Source organism: Mastomys coucha, unplaced genomic scaffold, assembly GCF_008632895.1.
Source record: "Mastomys coucha isolate ucsf_1 unplaced genomic scaffold, UCSF_Mcou_1 pScaffold3, whole genome shotgun sequence".
NCBI lineage: Eukaryota > Metazoa > Chordata > Mammalia > Rodentia > Muridae > Mastomys > Mastomys coucha.
In genome coordinates this window covers 78,770-91,664 of record NW_022196909.1, presented here as the reverse complement: position 1 = coordinate 91,664, position 12,895 = coordinate 78,770, and the positions used below count along the sequence as shown (strand labels likewise).

At 40.7% G+C, this 12,895-nt stretch overlaps 1 protein-coding gene across 1 annotated transcript; it reads left to right on the top strand.

Moving 5' to 3' along the window:
• The first annotated feature begins 7,717 nt into the window (after positions 1 to 7,717).
• On the top strand, positions 7,718 to 10,418 carry Calhm4 (calcium homeostasis modulator family member 4). The gene is made up of 2 exons (XM_031348389.1): positions 7,718 to 8,278; positions 10,032 to 10,418. The coding sequence occupies exons 1-2, from the start codon at positions 7,718 to 7,720 to the stop codon at positions 10,416 to 10,418; spliced, it is 948 nt and encodes a 315-aa protein (XP_031204249.1).
• The last annotated feature ends 2,477 nt before the right edge of the window (positions 10,419 to 12,895 follow it).

The following is a 12,895-nucleotide window of genomic DNA, read 5'->3' as shown; positions in this document are numbered from 1 at the left end:
GTCTGCAGAGGTCTGTGGGGCTCTGGGGTCTGCGGAGGTCTGTGGGGCTCTGGGGTCTACGGAGGTCTGTGGGGCTCTGGGGTCTGTGGAGCTCTGTGGGGCTCTGGGGTCTGCAGAGGTCTGTGGGGCTCTGGGGTCTGCGGAGATCTGGTCCGGCCTGAGTGTCCAAAGAGTTGTGTTCTCTAAAGAGGACGGGGAGTTAATCTTCTGCTGCCACTGCTGCTCTGGAGTGGCTTGACACTATGCAGTAGGCCGCCCGTTTGACCAGGAAGGGGGAGTCAGATCTAGATGAGATGCTGGGTCTTTCCATAGCTGCCTCTGCTCTGGACTCTTTGTGAGTGGCTAGGAGGCAAGGTTGGGGTTATTGAGCAGGAAGTGACTGAAGTAGGCTTGAGCAGCTTCCAGCAGCAAAAGCTTTGAGAGAGAACTTCTCCTCCCCAAAGTGTTATAGTTCTTTATGACAGATGTTCTCAGACAATCTTTGATGAAATAACTCTTGTTCTTTATTCCTTGTGGACAGGATCTTACATACATTTGGGGGTAGATTGGGGTCTAAGAGCAGATGCTTCCTATTGCCCTGGTCTGAGATGTTAGGGATGCCTCATCTGCATGTGGAGGAGTTTTGGGCACTGACCCTACGTGACTGATTCTCACAGTCCTCTCCAAAGGCTATCATGGTCATATGTTCCAGGACAGGAACCTGGTTAGGAAATATCTACTGTCCTCAGGTATGAGGGTGCCAGGGTTTCTGAATCCACTCGACCTTACCAAGTTTTCTGTCAGGGTCCACTGTTCTACATATGGGTACCTTTAAAAAGGTGCAGCCTAACCTTTAACCCTAGTACTCAGGAGGCAGAGGCAGGAAGATCTCTAGGTAAGCCTGGCATATGAGTTCCAGGACAGCCAAAACTACACAGAGAAACCTTGTTTCAATAAACTGAAAATAAATAAATAAATAAATAAATGGAAGAAAGAAAGAAAGGGAAAAGGAAGAAAAGGAAAGAAAAAAAGAAAGAAGAGAAGAAAGAAAGAGAAGAGGAGAGGAGAAGGGAGAAGAAAAGAGAAGAGAAGGGAATAGAAGAGAAGAGAAGAGAAGAGAAGAGAAGAGAAGAGAAGAGAAGAGAAGAGAAGAGAAGAGAGAGACAAAAGAAAGAAAGTATAGGTGAATCCTTCTTCCAGACTAACAGCCCACCAGGTAGGACCCAGCACCGGAGATGGACACTGCATGCATGACAAGTGCCCTATATACACCTTAAACAAACAGCTGTAGTCACTGTCACGTGGACACTGATTTGCTATTTTTCAGACTGTAAAATATCCTCTTTCAACATTTCTTAACATCTGTGTACACCTTGTGTTTCCCAGAACCATTCTTCTTGTGTAAAAACATCCTTCTCTCAAACAGAAAAGAACATATTTTGTTGGGAAAATCCTAACAGAGTTATTCCCAGCAACCAAAGAACTTATATAGGGACTTGTTTCTTCTTATAAGCCTTCTGCAGGACCTAATAAGATGGCTCAGTGGGTAACAGTATAAAAGCAAAAGGACCCTAGTTGAAATCCCAGCATCCTCCTAAAATGTCAGGCATAGCTACAAGTATGTATAAACCCAGCATTGGCAGGCCATTACAAGCAAATTCTGGGAGCTCACTGGTCAGCCAGCCTATCAGACCCCGTGAACTTTCGGTTCAGTGAAAGACTCTATTTCATAAACTAAAGTAAGAGGTGATAGAGGAAGACACCAATGTCATCCCCTGGCCTCCACATGTACATGCACACATGCATGCATGCATGCACATACATATGTATGTGCACATTCACACATATAAAACATACACTCCTTTCTATTTTAAGCTGATCTCTGTGCTAATTCTCACCTGATTCCTGATGTAAAATTAATACGTGGTTTCTTCTTTGATCCCCCAACCCTCTGAGGATAGCTGCAATGCTTAGATCTGATTTTCCCAGTCACACGTTTGATTGTGCTCAAGGAGAGGGACTGTGAAACTGAGTCCCTCATGAGTCATGTGAGGACTACATGAGGGACAGACAACAGTAAACTAACTTTGAGATTTATTTTTATCCAAGTAAACAATAAAGAAATCTCAAGTTAAGAAACTTATAGGACGGGGCTGGTGAGATGGCTCAGCGGGTTAAGAGCACTGAGTGCTCTTCTAGAGGTCCCGAGTTCAAATCCCAGCAACCACATGGTGGCTCACAACTACCTGTAATGAAATCTGATGCCCTCTTCTGGTGCATCTGAAAACAGCAACAGTGTACTCATTTATAATAATAAATAAATCTTAAAAAAAAAAAAAAAAAAGAAACTTATAGGAGAATGCATGGGACTGGAACATGTTACATTAAGTGAGGACACAGGTTCAGAAAGTCAATCATGTTTCTTTTCTATGTGGGTTTTAACTATGTGAATTTTTACAATGTGTATTTATGAGAGAAGGGGTTGTGTGGTCACCAGAGACACCTAGGAGAGACATAGGCAGGGTAACAGAACATGTGTGATATTAAAGTGAAAGGAAAATATGGGGGTACAAAAGATTAAGTGTGGGTGGAGGAAGGGTAAGGTTAACCCAAATCCAGTGCACATGGAAAGGCCAAAAAGGATGCTGCAAAGCACACCCCTCCATCGCTGCATAAATGAAGCCCTTCTCCATCGCTGCATAAATGAAGCCCTTCTCCAGTAGGGTCCAAACAGTGCCCTCTGTGCCCTGTGCAGCTCCCAGGAGGAATGTTCTATAATGTTCTTCCTCATTTCCTCATACACAAGATATTATAATGAATGAGTTAATAATTACGGAAGCATGTGGTATGTGCCACCAAGCTTTGCTGTATATGCTTTGGGTTTTGTTTTAAGCCACAAAGCAAGTCTGAATGAGCTAAAAATACCCAAAACTTTCTTAAACCCTATGGTTTTTTTTCCTACTTAGTGGTTGTCACTCTGTGGACCTGGGCATTTTATCATTCCTATGGATCTTTTTAAGTTCCACATATGTCCTCATCCATACAGAATATGTCATAGTACATGTAACTTTATTTATGTAGCATGCACCTCATAGCCAGAACTTTTCTCTCAAAGGAGTTTGTTGGGGTTTATCCACAGCAATACCTGTCACTGTAGACAATTTATTTATACAGATTAACATCAGCCCAGCAAGTCTTTCTGGAAAAGAACAGATAGTAGGTTAGTTAAGTTTTGCAGCCATACAGATTCCATCATGATAACCCTTCTCTGTGAGAACAAAAGCAGGCACTTCCATATAGGTAGCAGATATGCTATTTTCCAATAAAACTTTAGTAATAAGCATTGATATTTGAATTTCATTTAGTTTCCATGTCACACATTTTGCATTTTAAAATTTAATTTTAAAACATGCTACTAACCCCACCTCTGCAGTACACCATTGCCTTGGTTTCTGAATCAAATTCTTTGTTATTGGATATTGATAATGATATTTTCTTAGTGATCTTCTGGGGATAATCTTGGTGATCATCAACCAATTTCAGAGGGAAATGATTCGTAGGACTTATAAAATATTTATCCTCTATTTTGAGGTTAGAGAACATCATGTACCTTTAGCAATCTGACTTAGGCATGACTTGCTAAACTTATTCTTTTTATCTTTTATCTACTCATTGCTTATTTGATCACTCGTTAGTGTTACATTAAAAATCTCCCTGTGAAAGAATTCTTCCTTATTATTTGGGTCGATTTTCCACTTACACATTTTAAAGTTATGCCATCATGGACGTACACGTTGACACTCACTTATCTTTATAATGCAGTGTTTGTACTTTGATGGAATCTGCAGGTGGTCCTTTAGATGACCTGGAGTCAGTCTCTCCTTCACAGTGGTCCATGCTTCTGTACCTTTGTTTTCAAGCTTTGTATGCAGTATAGTTTTGGGAAGTCACTTGTAAGCAGCACGGCTGTTTTTAAAACACTACGTGGGCAGGTTTAAACCAGCTCTGGTATGATGGTTAAAGATGTGTGTCAGGCTACCTGGGTCCTAATTTTAACTCCTCCATTCATCTGTGTGGGGTGCTAGGCAAGCTCCCAAACTCACCTGAAGATCGGATTACTCAGGAAATTCAGTGTTCTTAACACCGTGCCTAGCAGGCATTCAGTCACTATTAGTTCTTTAGATTTTTTTTATCATTTTTATTGATATGTCTGATCTCATTTATTCTATAGTTTTGTCTTTTCCCCTTATTATCCTCTTGTCTTTATTTACTCTCTCTTTTCCTATAAAGATTCCCTTTTCATTCCCTCTGTGTTTTAAATGATCTCTACATGGGATATCTAGTCTTAGTGATTGTACTTAAAATGTTTATGGTTTATTGAGACATATTTTATACACAGCTTGATAAGCATATAGATCAAGTTTTTAATCAATGTAATTAACACTGTTATCTCCCTGTTCTATGTTTATCTACCTGGCATCCATTAATTAGAGGGCCTTATGAGCCAGAGGTCAAATGCCAGAGCCATTACCTTATCTAATGCTCACATACTGAGTTAATATTTTTCTGCCCCAAATCAACCATTCCCAGATTGCAGATGTATAGGGATAATCTCTATGCCCCAAAGCCCACTAGATTTATTTAAAGGCAGCTTCAGCATTCCCCTGATCTGCCGTACCTTTCCCACAGATATCCCAGTAAAGGCTCTGCTCTAGGCTTTCTCTTTCTTCTCTCACCTTCTGACCCAGTTTGAAGCTTCCTGGTGTGACCTTGCTTGGCATTCCCTGACCTGGCGTCCTGGGGAAAGAAGAAGAAGTCTTTTGATAGCACTGGCATCTCTTCCACAACTCCAAACACTGGGGGCAGAAAAGTGTAACTCTCCAAAGTTTTTTCGTTTCTTCACAACCCCTCTCTTCTTATTCCTCTTTTCTTGTTTTTCTTAGAAAGCACCATTCTATTTATATCATCTAGAGTTTGTTGTTTTGAGACAGGGTCTGTCTACGTAGTCCTTGGTGCCCTGAAACTCACTATGTAGACCAGACTGTCTTTGAAGTCATAAAGATCCACCTGCCTCTGTATCTGCCTCTTAAGTACTGGGATTAGAGGCTTGTGCCCCATACCTGGCTATATTTTCTAGAGTTTTATATAAAGGACATCATGCATAGTTAATTTTCAGTTTTTCTTCTAGAAAATTATTTTTTTAAAAAAGATTTATTTTAATTTTTATGTATATGAGTACACTATAGCTGTACAGACGGTTGTGAGTCTTCATGTCATTGTTGGGAGTTGAACTTTTTAGGACCTCTGCTTCCTCTGGTTGGCCCCACTCACTCAGGCCCAAAGATTTATTTGTTATTATAAGTAATTACACTGTAGCTGTCTTCAGACACACCAGAAGAGGGTGTCAGATCTCATTAAAGGGCGGTTGTGAGCCACCATGTGACTGCTAGGATTTGAACTCAGGACCTTTAGTAGAGTAGTCAGTGCTCTTACCCGCTGAGCCATCTCACCGACCCTAGAAAATTATTCTTAATTCCTCTCTCTCTCTTTGTCTCTCTCTCTCCCCCCTCTCTCTCCCCTCTCTCTCCCTCTCTACCTCTCTCTTTCTCCCCCTCTCTCTTTCTCCCCCTCTGTCTCTGTCTCTCTCTGTCTCTGTCTCTCTCTCTCTTTCTCCCCCTCTCTCTGTCTCTCTCTGTCTCTGTCTCTCTGTCTCTCTCTCTCTCTCCCTCTCTCCCTCTCTCTTTCTCCCTCTCTCTCTCTCTCTCCCTTTCTTTCTCCCCCTCTCTCTGTCTCTGTCTCTGTCTCTGTCTCTCTCTCTGTCTCCCTCTCCCCACCCCCCCGCCATCTATCTAATCTTTGAATCAGCAATGTTGGATATATACCAGCTTGTTAATTCATATAGTGATGGCCATTTGGGCTGGTTTTACTTTACAGCTTTTATGAAGGAAGTTTACATGGATATTCAGGTATAAGTATTTACATAAATATATACTTTCCTTTATCTATTAACAAATAACTAGGAGATATGAACAGTATATGGTGGGGATAGATAAACCTTAAGAAAACCACAATTTTCCAAATAAATTTGACATTCCTGTTATCAGTGTGTGAGAACTCCAGCTGTTCTACATCCTCAGCAATATCTGGCCAGTTAATATTTTCAGTGTTCTTGGTAGATATGTAGTAATACTGTGTTATAATAATATAGTGTCATATATTATTACAATATTACATATTATATATACATATAATATATAAGTATATATGTAAATAGGCAGATATAATATTACATATTACAATAATATCTAGTTCTATGTTTTTGAAATAAAAATAATACCTCAACACCTAACAAAGAGAATTGTTAAGTATTCTGAGCTCACCATTATCTGTGCTCTGAGGTCTGTCCTCAGAGTTCATCTACCTCTTGCTGAAATACACCCTTTTATAACCCTCTCAATGGGCAAATGCTCTGTATCTTTACATGTTTTTATTTTGCTCTGTCTTGAACGATGCCTTGCTACTACTGAATCCCCTGCTGACAGAGCGTTTTCTTCTCTCTATTGTCACTGGTCTGAACACTTCTCTAGGTCTATTGTCATTTCGTGGTACATTATCTACTTTTGCTGTCTGGTACCTTTTAAAACTATCTCTGTTTTCACTCTGATGAGCCCAGATATGGCTTTCTTTTTATACTGCTCAAAACAACAACCTTCTTCTATGTGAAAGCTTTTTAAAGTATTGCTTCTCCGCTAGTTTTTTTTCCTTTCCGACCAGGCTTCATCTGTCTTCTGTGTCCTCAGTTGCTTTTTGAACTATAATTGTCTGCCTGTCTGTGTTGTACTTTCTCAGTATACCCTCTCAGTTTGCTAATGATGTATTTTATCACATCCAGCTGAGGGTTTGAGAATGAAGATTTCTAAATCCTATCAACTCCCATTTACATAGAAATTGTATGGTAAAGAATCACTAATTAAGGAGCAAAAATGACTTTAACTTTTTTTGTTTGTTTGTTTGGTTTTTTTTTTTTTTGAGACAGGGTTTCTCTGTGTAGCCCTGGCTGCCCTGGAACTCACTCTGTAGATCAGGCTAGCCTCGAACTCAGAAATCCATCTGCCTCTGCCTCCCAAGTGCTGGGATTAAAGGTGAGTGCCACCACTGCCCGGCCACAGTTTAACTTTTATATCAACATATAGCAATACTCTACTGACATATATCTCTGTTTTGAGGTAGCTCCTTTGTTCCTGGTTTCCTGTTTTTAAAAACAACCGTTTGGGACCACCTAGGAAATGTGGATTTCTCTCATATTTGATAGTTTGCATTTCTCTGTGTTTTGTAATGCTCTGTCTGGAGAATCTGCTTGTCACTGATGTAAGAGTGTCTCTGTTTTGCTTCCTAGGCTGTTGTCTGATGCGTAACATTTTCTGTGGAACAAAGTAATGTCTTGAAAGATGGACGGCGTCTGCCAGGCCAGTTTGCTGTGGTCATCCCTGATGAGATCCTGAGAAGTTCTCATTTCAAAGAAAACTGAGATCCCTTTCTCCCAGCTACGATCTGGTGTAAATCTATTAGCTCAGGATTCACAAAGTATAGGAGAAGAATCTAGAATCCTTTAAACACACAAGGATGTTGGGTTACTTGACACAACCAGTTAAACCAGTGCTATCCTATAAAATGGTCACAGCTGGAAGAGTCTAGCCATCAGAAAGAGCCACCAGCTGGCTGTGTCAGAGCTTCCACGATGAGCCCAGATCTCAACTGTATTTCGTCTTCTCTGCTCAGAAGTGAACCCTGCATCAATTCTTTGATAGCGATTTTGACTGTTTGTGGACAGCAACTGTTCTCCTCTTACACGTTCAGTTGTCCGTGTCAAGTTGGAAAAAATTTCTATTATGGCTCAGCTTTTCTCGTGGTTCCTGCCTTGATCCTTCTGATTGCTGGCTATGCTCTACGAGGCCAAATGTGGACAGTTGCCAGTGAGTACTGCTGCTGCAGCTGTACCCCTCCGTATCGGAGGAGCAGCCCTCTGGAGAGGAGGTTGGCCTGCCTCATGTTCTTCAACATCTCCGGGAGGGCTCTGGTTGCCCCACTGACGTGGCTGACGGTGACCCTGCTGACAGGTAGCTACTATGAATGTGCAGCAAGTGAGTTTGCCTCTGTGGACCAGTACCCGATGTTTGCTAATGTCACTCCTAGCAAACGGGAAGAGATGCTAGCTGGATTTCCATGCTACACATCAGCTCCCTCCGATGTGATTCCAGTAAGAGACGAAGTGGCTCTTCTACACAAATACCAGTCACAAGTAAGTTTATGGCCTCCCCCCGCAACCCCCCATTCCTCCCCTCCCACCCCATTCTCCTACTATTCTAAACTTGTTACAGTCTCTATGGACATATTGAACATATCACAGCTATTGTTTCTCTTATTATCTGAATCAGAAGACACATTAGATCCCATGTATCAAAGTGTACTCCACTGAATAGATGCATGCACATAGAATGCTGGGGTTAGTAGACCCGTTTCACTCAGGTCACTTTACCTTAGTAACCAACTAGTTTTATTGTTGTTGTTGTTTTTTTAGTTGTACTTCTCCATGCTTCCCATTCCTAGCTGTGAAAGGCAGCTCATAATAGAATCTGTCACTTAAATGGTTGTGGATGAGAAAATGAACTAACACATTTAGAAAGAGCTCACGACTGTACCTAGTCTCTGTTAAAAATAATGAATTTTAGTAGTATTACAAATATCTCATTTTTCTGCGTGTTTTCACATTTGTGTTCTTCTATACTAAAAATCTTTTCCTGAAATTACAGGAAGTCCAATTGTGTTTTTAAAATCTCCAGTGGTAGTTCTAAATGTAATGTACATGCACAAATCAGTGTCAGAGATGGCACAGGCAGAAGACATGAGCCTGCAATACTTTCAGGTTAAGTCCCAGTAGTGCAGTTTTACATTTTTGCAAGAAAAATCCATGACTTTCTCCAAGAGATGAATTAAAACATATCTTCAAAGCACTAAATCCTAAAGTACTGATTGTAAAGGATTCCGTAAATTTTGACCTCTTATCTTTCAGTTATTTAGATACTGTTCATTTAGAAAAAATAAAATCAAGATGCAGGATCCTGAAATGGTGCACTATTACCCAGTCAAAGAAAAGTCAGAAAATTTCCATTAAGATACTATTTGCCACAATCGGTATCATTTTGTTGTTAGTTTGTATTGACTAATCACAAAATTAGCTCAGGAAGAGGAGCCTGTGAAGGCGGAAAGCCAGAGGCAGAGGACCCCTGTGCTGCCCACCTGTGACTGTACACTGTTAGCACTCTTCCTCATTAGACCTTGCCTCCTCATTCCAGGTGTTAAATACTTTTAAAAGAATGATACAGCGGGGAACAGAAGAGTCTATGACAAAAAAAAAATTCAGTATTTAAAATGCAGGAAGTAGTCACAAATAAAGCTAGTTTACCTAAAAAGGAAAACAGGAACTCCAAGGTATAGCTTATAGGTGCTCACTGACTTCTTTGGTTACAAGAGATAAGAGGAAAGAGAGATTCAGGAAGACGTGTGTAAATACTTGGTAGCAGGTCACTGAAGACCTTGGGAGCTGCCATTAGTGTCATCACAGCATCATCTTCACCACCATTTATTATCAAATATTAATTAAGCCCGCAACAGACTCATGGGTCCATACCTAATGATCAAGAAGCAAGATTGGTTTATAAGCAAAGGACAAGGTTTAAACATTTTATATAAGGTTAATTGGTGGTTCATAGCGTCTATCACTTCAAGGATGGTACTTAGAATCCATCCCACATTAACAGGTCACGCTCCTTTGTAATATGAAGGCTATGCTGAAATGGTTTGACCTGTCCTTCTATCACAGATATTTCCATACCAAATGATCATCATCGTGTAGTATATATTAAAAACCAGAAGCAAAGATTTTACCCACATCTTAGTTCTGAAGTACGTCGGGCTCCCTCTTTCCACAGCTGCTTCTTGACTATTTGTCATATCAATGTTTGAACCCACTAATTCCTGCTGATTATGTGTAGATGCTGGGCTGGATTCTGGTCGTTTTGGCAACCATCGCTTTCCTGGTCTCCAAATGTCTGGCAAGATGTTGCTCTCCCCTCACCTCTCTGCAGCATCACTACTGGGCCAACCACCTCTACAACGAGAGAGTGCTCTTTGAGCAAGCAGCTGAGGAACACTCCCGACTTCTCATTAGACATCGAATCAAGAAAGTGTTTGGCTTCATTCCTGGGAGTGAAGACATCAAGCATATTCGCATCCCCTCGTGTCAGGACTGGAGAGAAATCTCTGTACCCAATCTTCTCTGTGTGGGGGACACCTCACAGGGTCCCTATAGCTTCCTTGGAGACAGGGTGGTTGAGGAAAACGAGGAAGATAGACAAGAAGGTATTGAAATGAAACCTTGAGAGCTGCACCTTTCAAAGTTCAGGGTGCCTGATTTTTTTCTGATGCTAGAGTTTCAGTACAATCCCTTTCTTTTCTTTCTCTTTGACACTTATGGACAGAAGTTCATCCAAAATCCTATTTCTAAAATCAATATATAGAGTGAGAACCTCCCCATCTTTATACAGTTCCTCACATGCTCATGATGACTCTTGTGTCATGATGGTCCATTTTGAATGGGCATGGAATTTTAAGTCAATTGAAATTTAGCTGTGTGGCTCAGTACCTGTGCAAGCATCAGTGATTTGGAGTGCCATTTTGTCCTTGTGTCCATAATAGCTCCCTCAGAGAGCTACTGAGATTAAGTATGATGGCAGGAAACATTTACCACTATGCTTTTCATATGGTGGCCACGAACCAGCATCACTTTCCTCTATCCTTTCTGAATTCTGCCTCCTTTCATTTGTTGATCTTGTCTTCATTTAAATAATACGTTTTTATTACCTTCTCCTCTGTGTGGCTTACTAGAGAGGAAGGTAGAATGAAGTGGTCTTTCTGAAGTGGTACAGTGAGGATGGTCTTGAGTAACGTCCTGTGCTCAGGCAAGATGGTGGATCATCACACTATCGTTGGTATTAGGTTATTGTCAGCATCACAGTAGAGGTGTCTTTATGACAGCTTCTTATAAACTTTATTCTAAAGCTTCCCCTCTGTGCTCCACCACAGGGGTCCCAGCTGTAGCTTTTCCTTGTCTAATTGTTCCTTCATGCTCCCTAACTTCTTTAAGGACCTAAGGAGTGAAGTTGTACAATTTCTAGTTGTTTCTCAAACTCAAAGCCAGCAGGCACAGTGAGAGGGAGGGATGCTGGAAAGATGGCTCATTGGATAAGAGCAAGTACTATTCTGCAGAAGAACCTGAGTTTGATTCACAATGCCCATGTTAGGTGGCCCATGCTACCTGTAATCCCAGATCTAGGGTATCTAACACCTCTGGCCTCCACAGGTACCTGTCTCACAGGACCATAACCCGATAGAGAAACATACACATACATCATTTTAAAAATTAATAAATAGAACCTGGGGCAAGATAGACATTAGAAAATGTGTCTTCATTAGATTTGCTTCAAACCTGATTCTCTCATGTTCACTTAAGTACCAGGCTCATGGGCCCAGCAAGAGAATTCAGGGTTTTTGTTTATTCACTTCTTTAGCCAAAATAATTTTTGATTGCCAGAGAACCAACTGCTGATGGTCACCTTGACTTTCAAGGAGATCAACTAACTGGATTATCTAAAATGCCACCAATTTCTTATTAATGCGTTCTTATACAATTATGGGAGGTTCTATTTTGTGTCAAATTCTGGATGCTTTGACTTAACAGAAACAAGTAAGAAGGAATTTTTGAGAAAACACACAAAATCCTTTCAGGAATTTCCCTGATAAGTACATTGCTTATTGTGACACTGTGCTTCGTCAGGAGATTGTCCTGAACCTGCTGTCAACCAATGATAGCCTTATGAAAGTCGGACCATCTCCACTGTCAACCAATGACAGCCTTATGAAAGTCGGACCATCTCTATGGGGCCTAATTTGGTGATTTATAAAGTAGAAATAATGATACCTTATCTGTGGAAGTCAAGTAACTGAACCAAATGAACTACTGAAGTCCCTTCCTAATCTGAAAAAGTGTTTATAGTCACTGTTATATAGGTTATTCAATGTATATAGAGCAGTGGTTTCCAACCTTCCTAATGCTGGGACCCTTTAGTGGTTTCCAACCTTCCTAATGCTGGGACCCTTTAGTGGTTTACAACCTGCCTAATGCTGGGACCCTTTAATACTGCCCCTCAAGTTGTGATGACCCTAGAACCAGTAAAATTATTTGTGTTGCAGCTTCGTAACTATAATTTTGCTATTGTTATAAATCATAATGTAAATATCTGTGCTTTCCAATGGTCTTAGGTGACCCCTGTGAATGTTTCATTCAACTCTTAAGGAGTCATGACACACAGGTTGGAAACCACTGGTATACAGTTTTTCTGGAATGATAGTGGACTTATGCTGCCTCTTCACTGACTTGTATCTTTAGCTTTCTCTAAAAAACATCAACTGGCATTCTGATTTTGGTGGTTTTTTTTTTGTTGTTGATTTTTTTTGGGTTTTTTTTGTTTTTTTTTTTTTTTTTTTTTTTTTTTTTTTTTTTTTTTTTTTGTTTTTTGGGTTTTCGAGACAGGGTTTCTCTGTGTAGCCCTGGCTCGCTCCTGGAACTCACCTTGTAGACCAGGCTGGCCTTGAACTCAGAAATCCACTTGCCTCTGCCTCCAAAGTACTGGGATTAAAAGTGTGTGCCACCACCACCCGGCTGCATTCTGCTTCTGAAAGAACATTAAGAGTGACTTTTTTCAGGCGGCCTTCAAAAGCTAGCTCTACCTTATCAACTAACTGCACTCGGGGCTGATACAATATTACAAAAGCAATTTTGGAAAAGTAGCTAAAGTAA

Coding starts and splice junctions, on each gene's coding strand:
- Calhm4 (XM_031348389.1), top strand. CDS start 7,718: ATGAGCCCAGATCTCAACTGTATTTCGTCTTCTCTGCTCAGAAGTGAA. Junction 8,279..10,031: donor TACACAAATACCAGTCACAA/GTAAGTTTATGG, acceptor GATTATGTGTAG/ATGCTGGGCTGGATTCTGGT.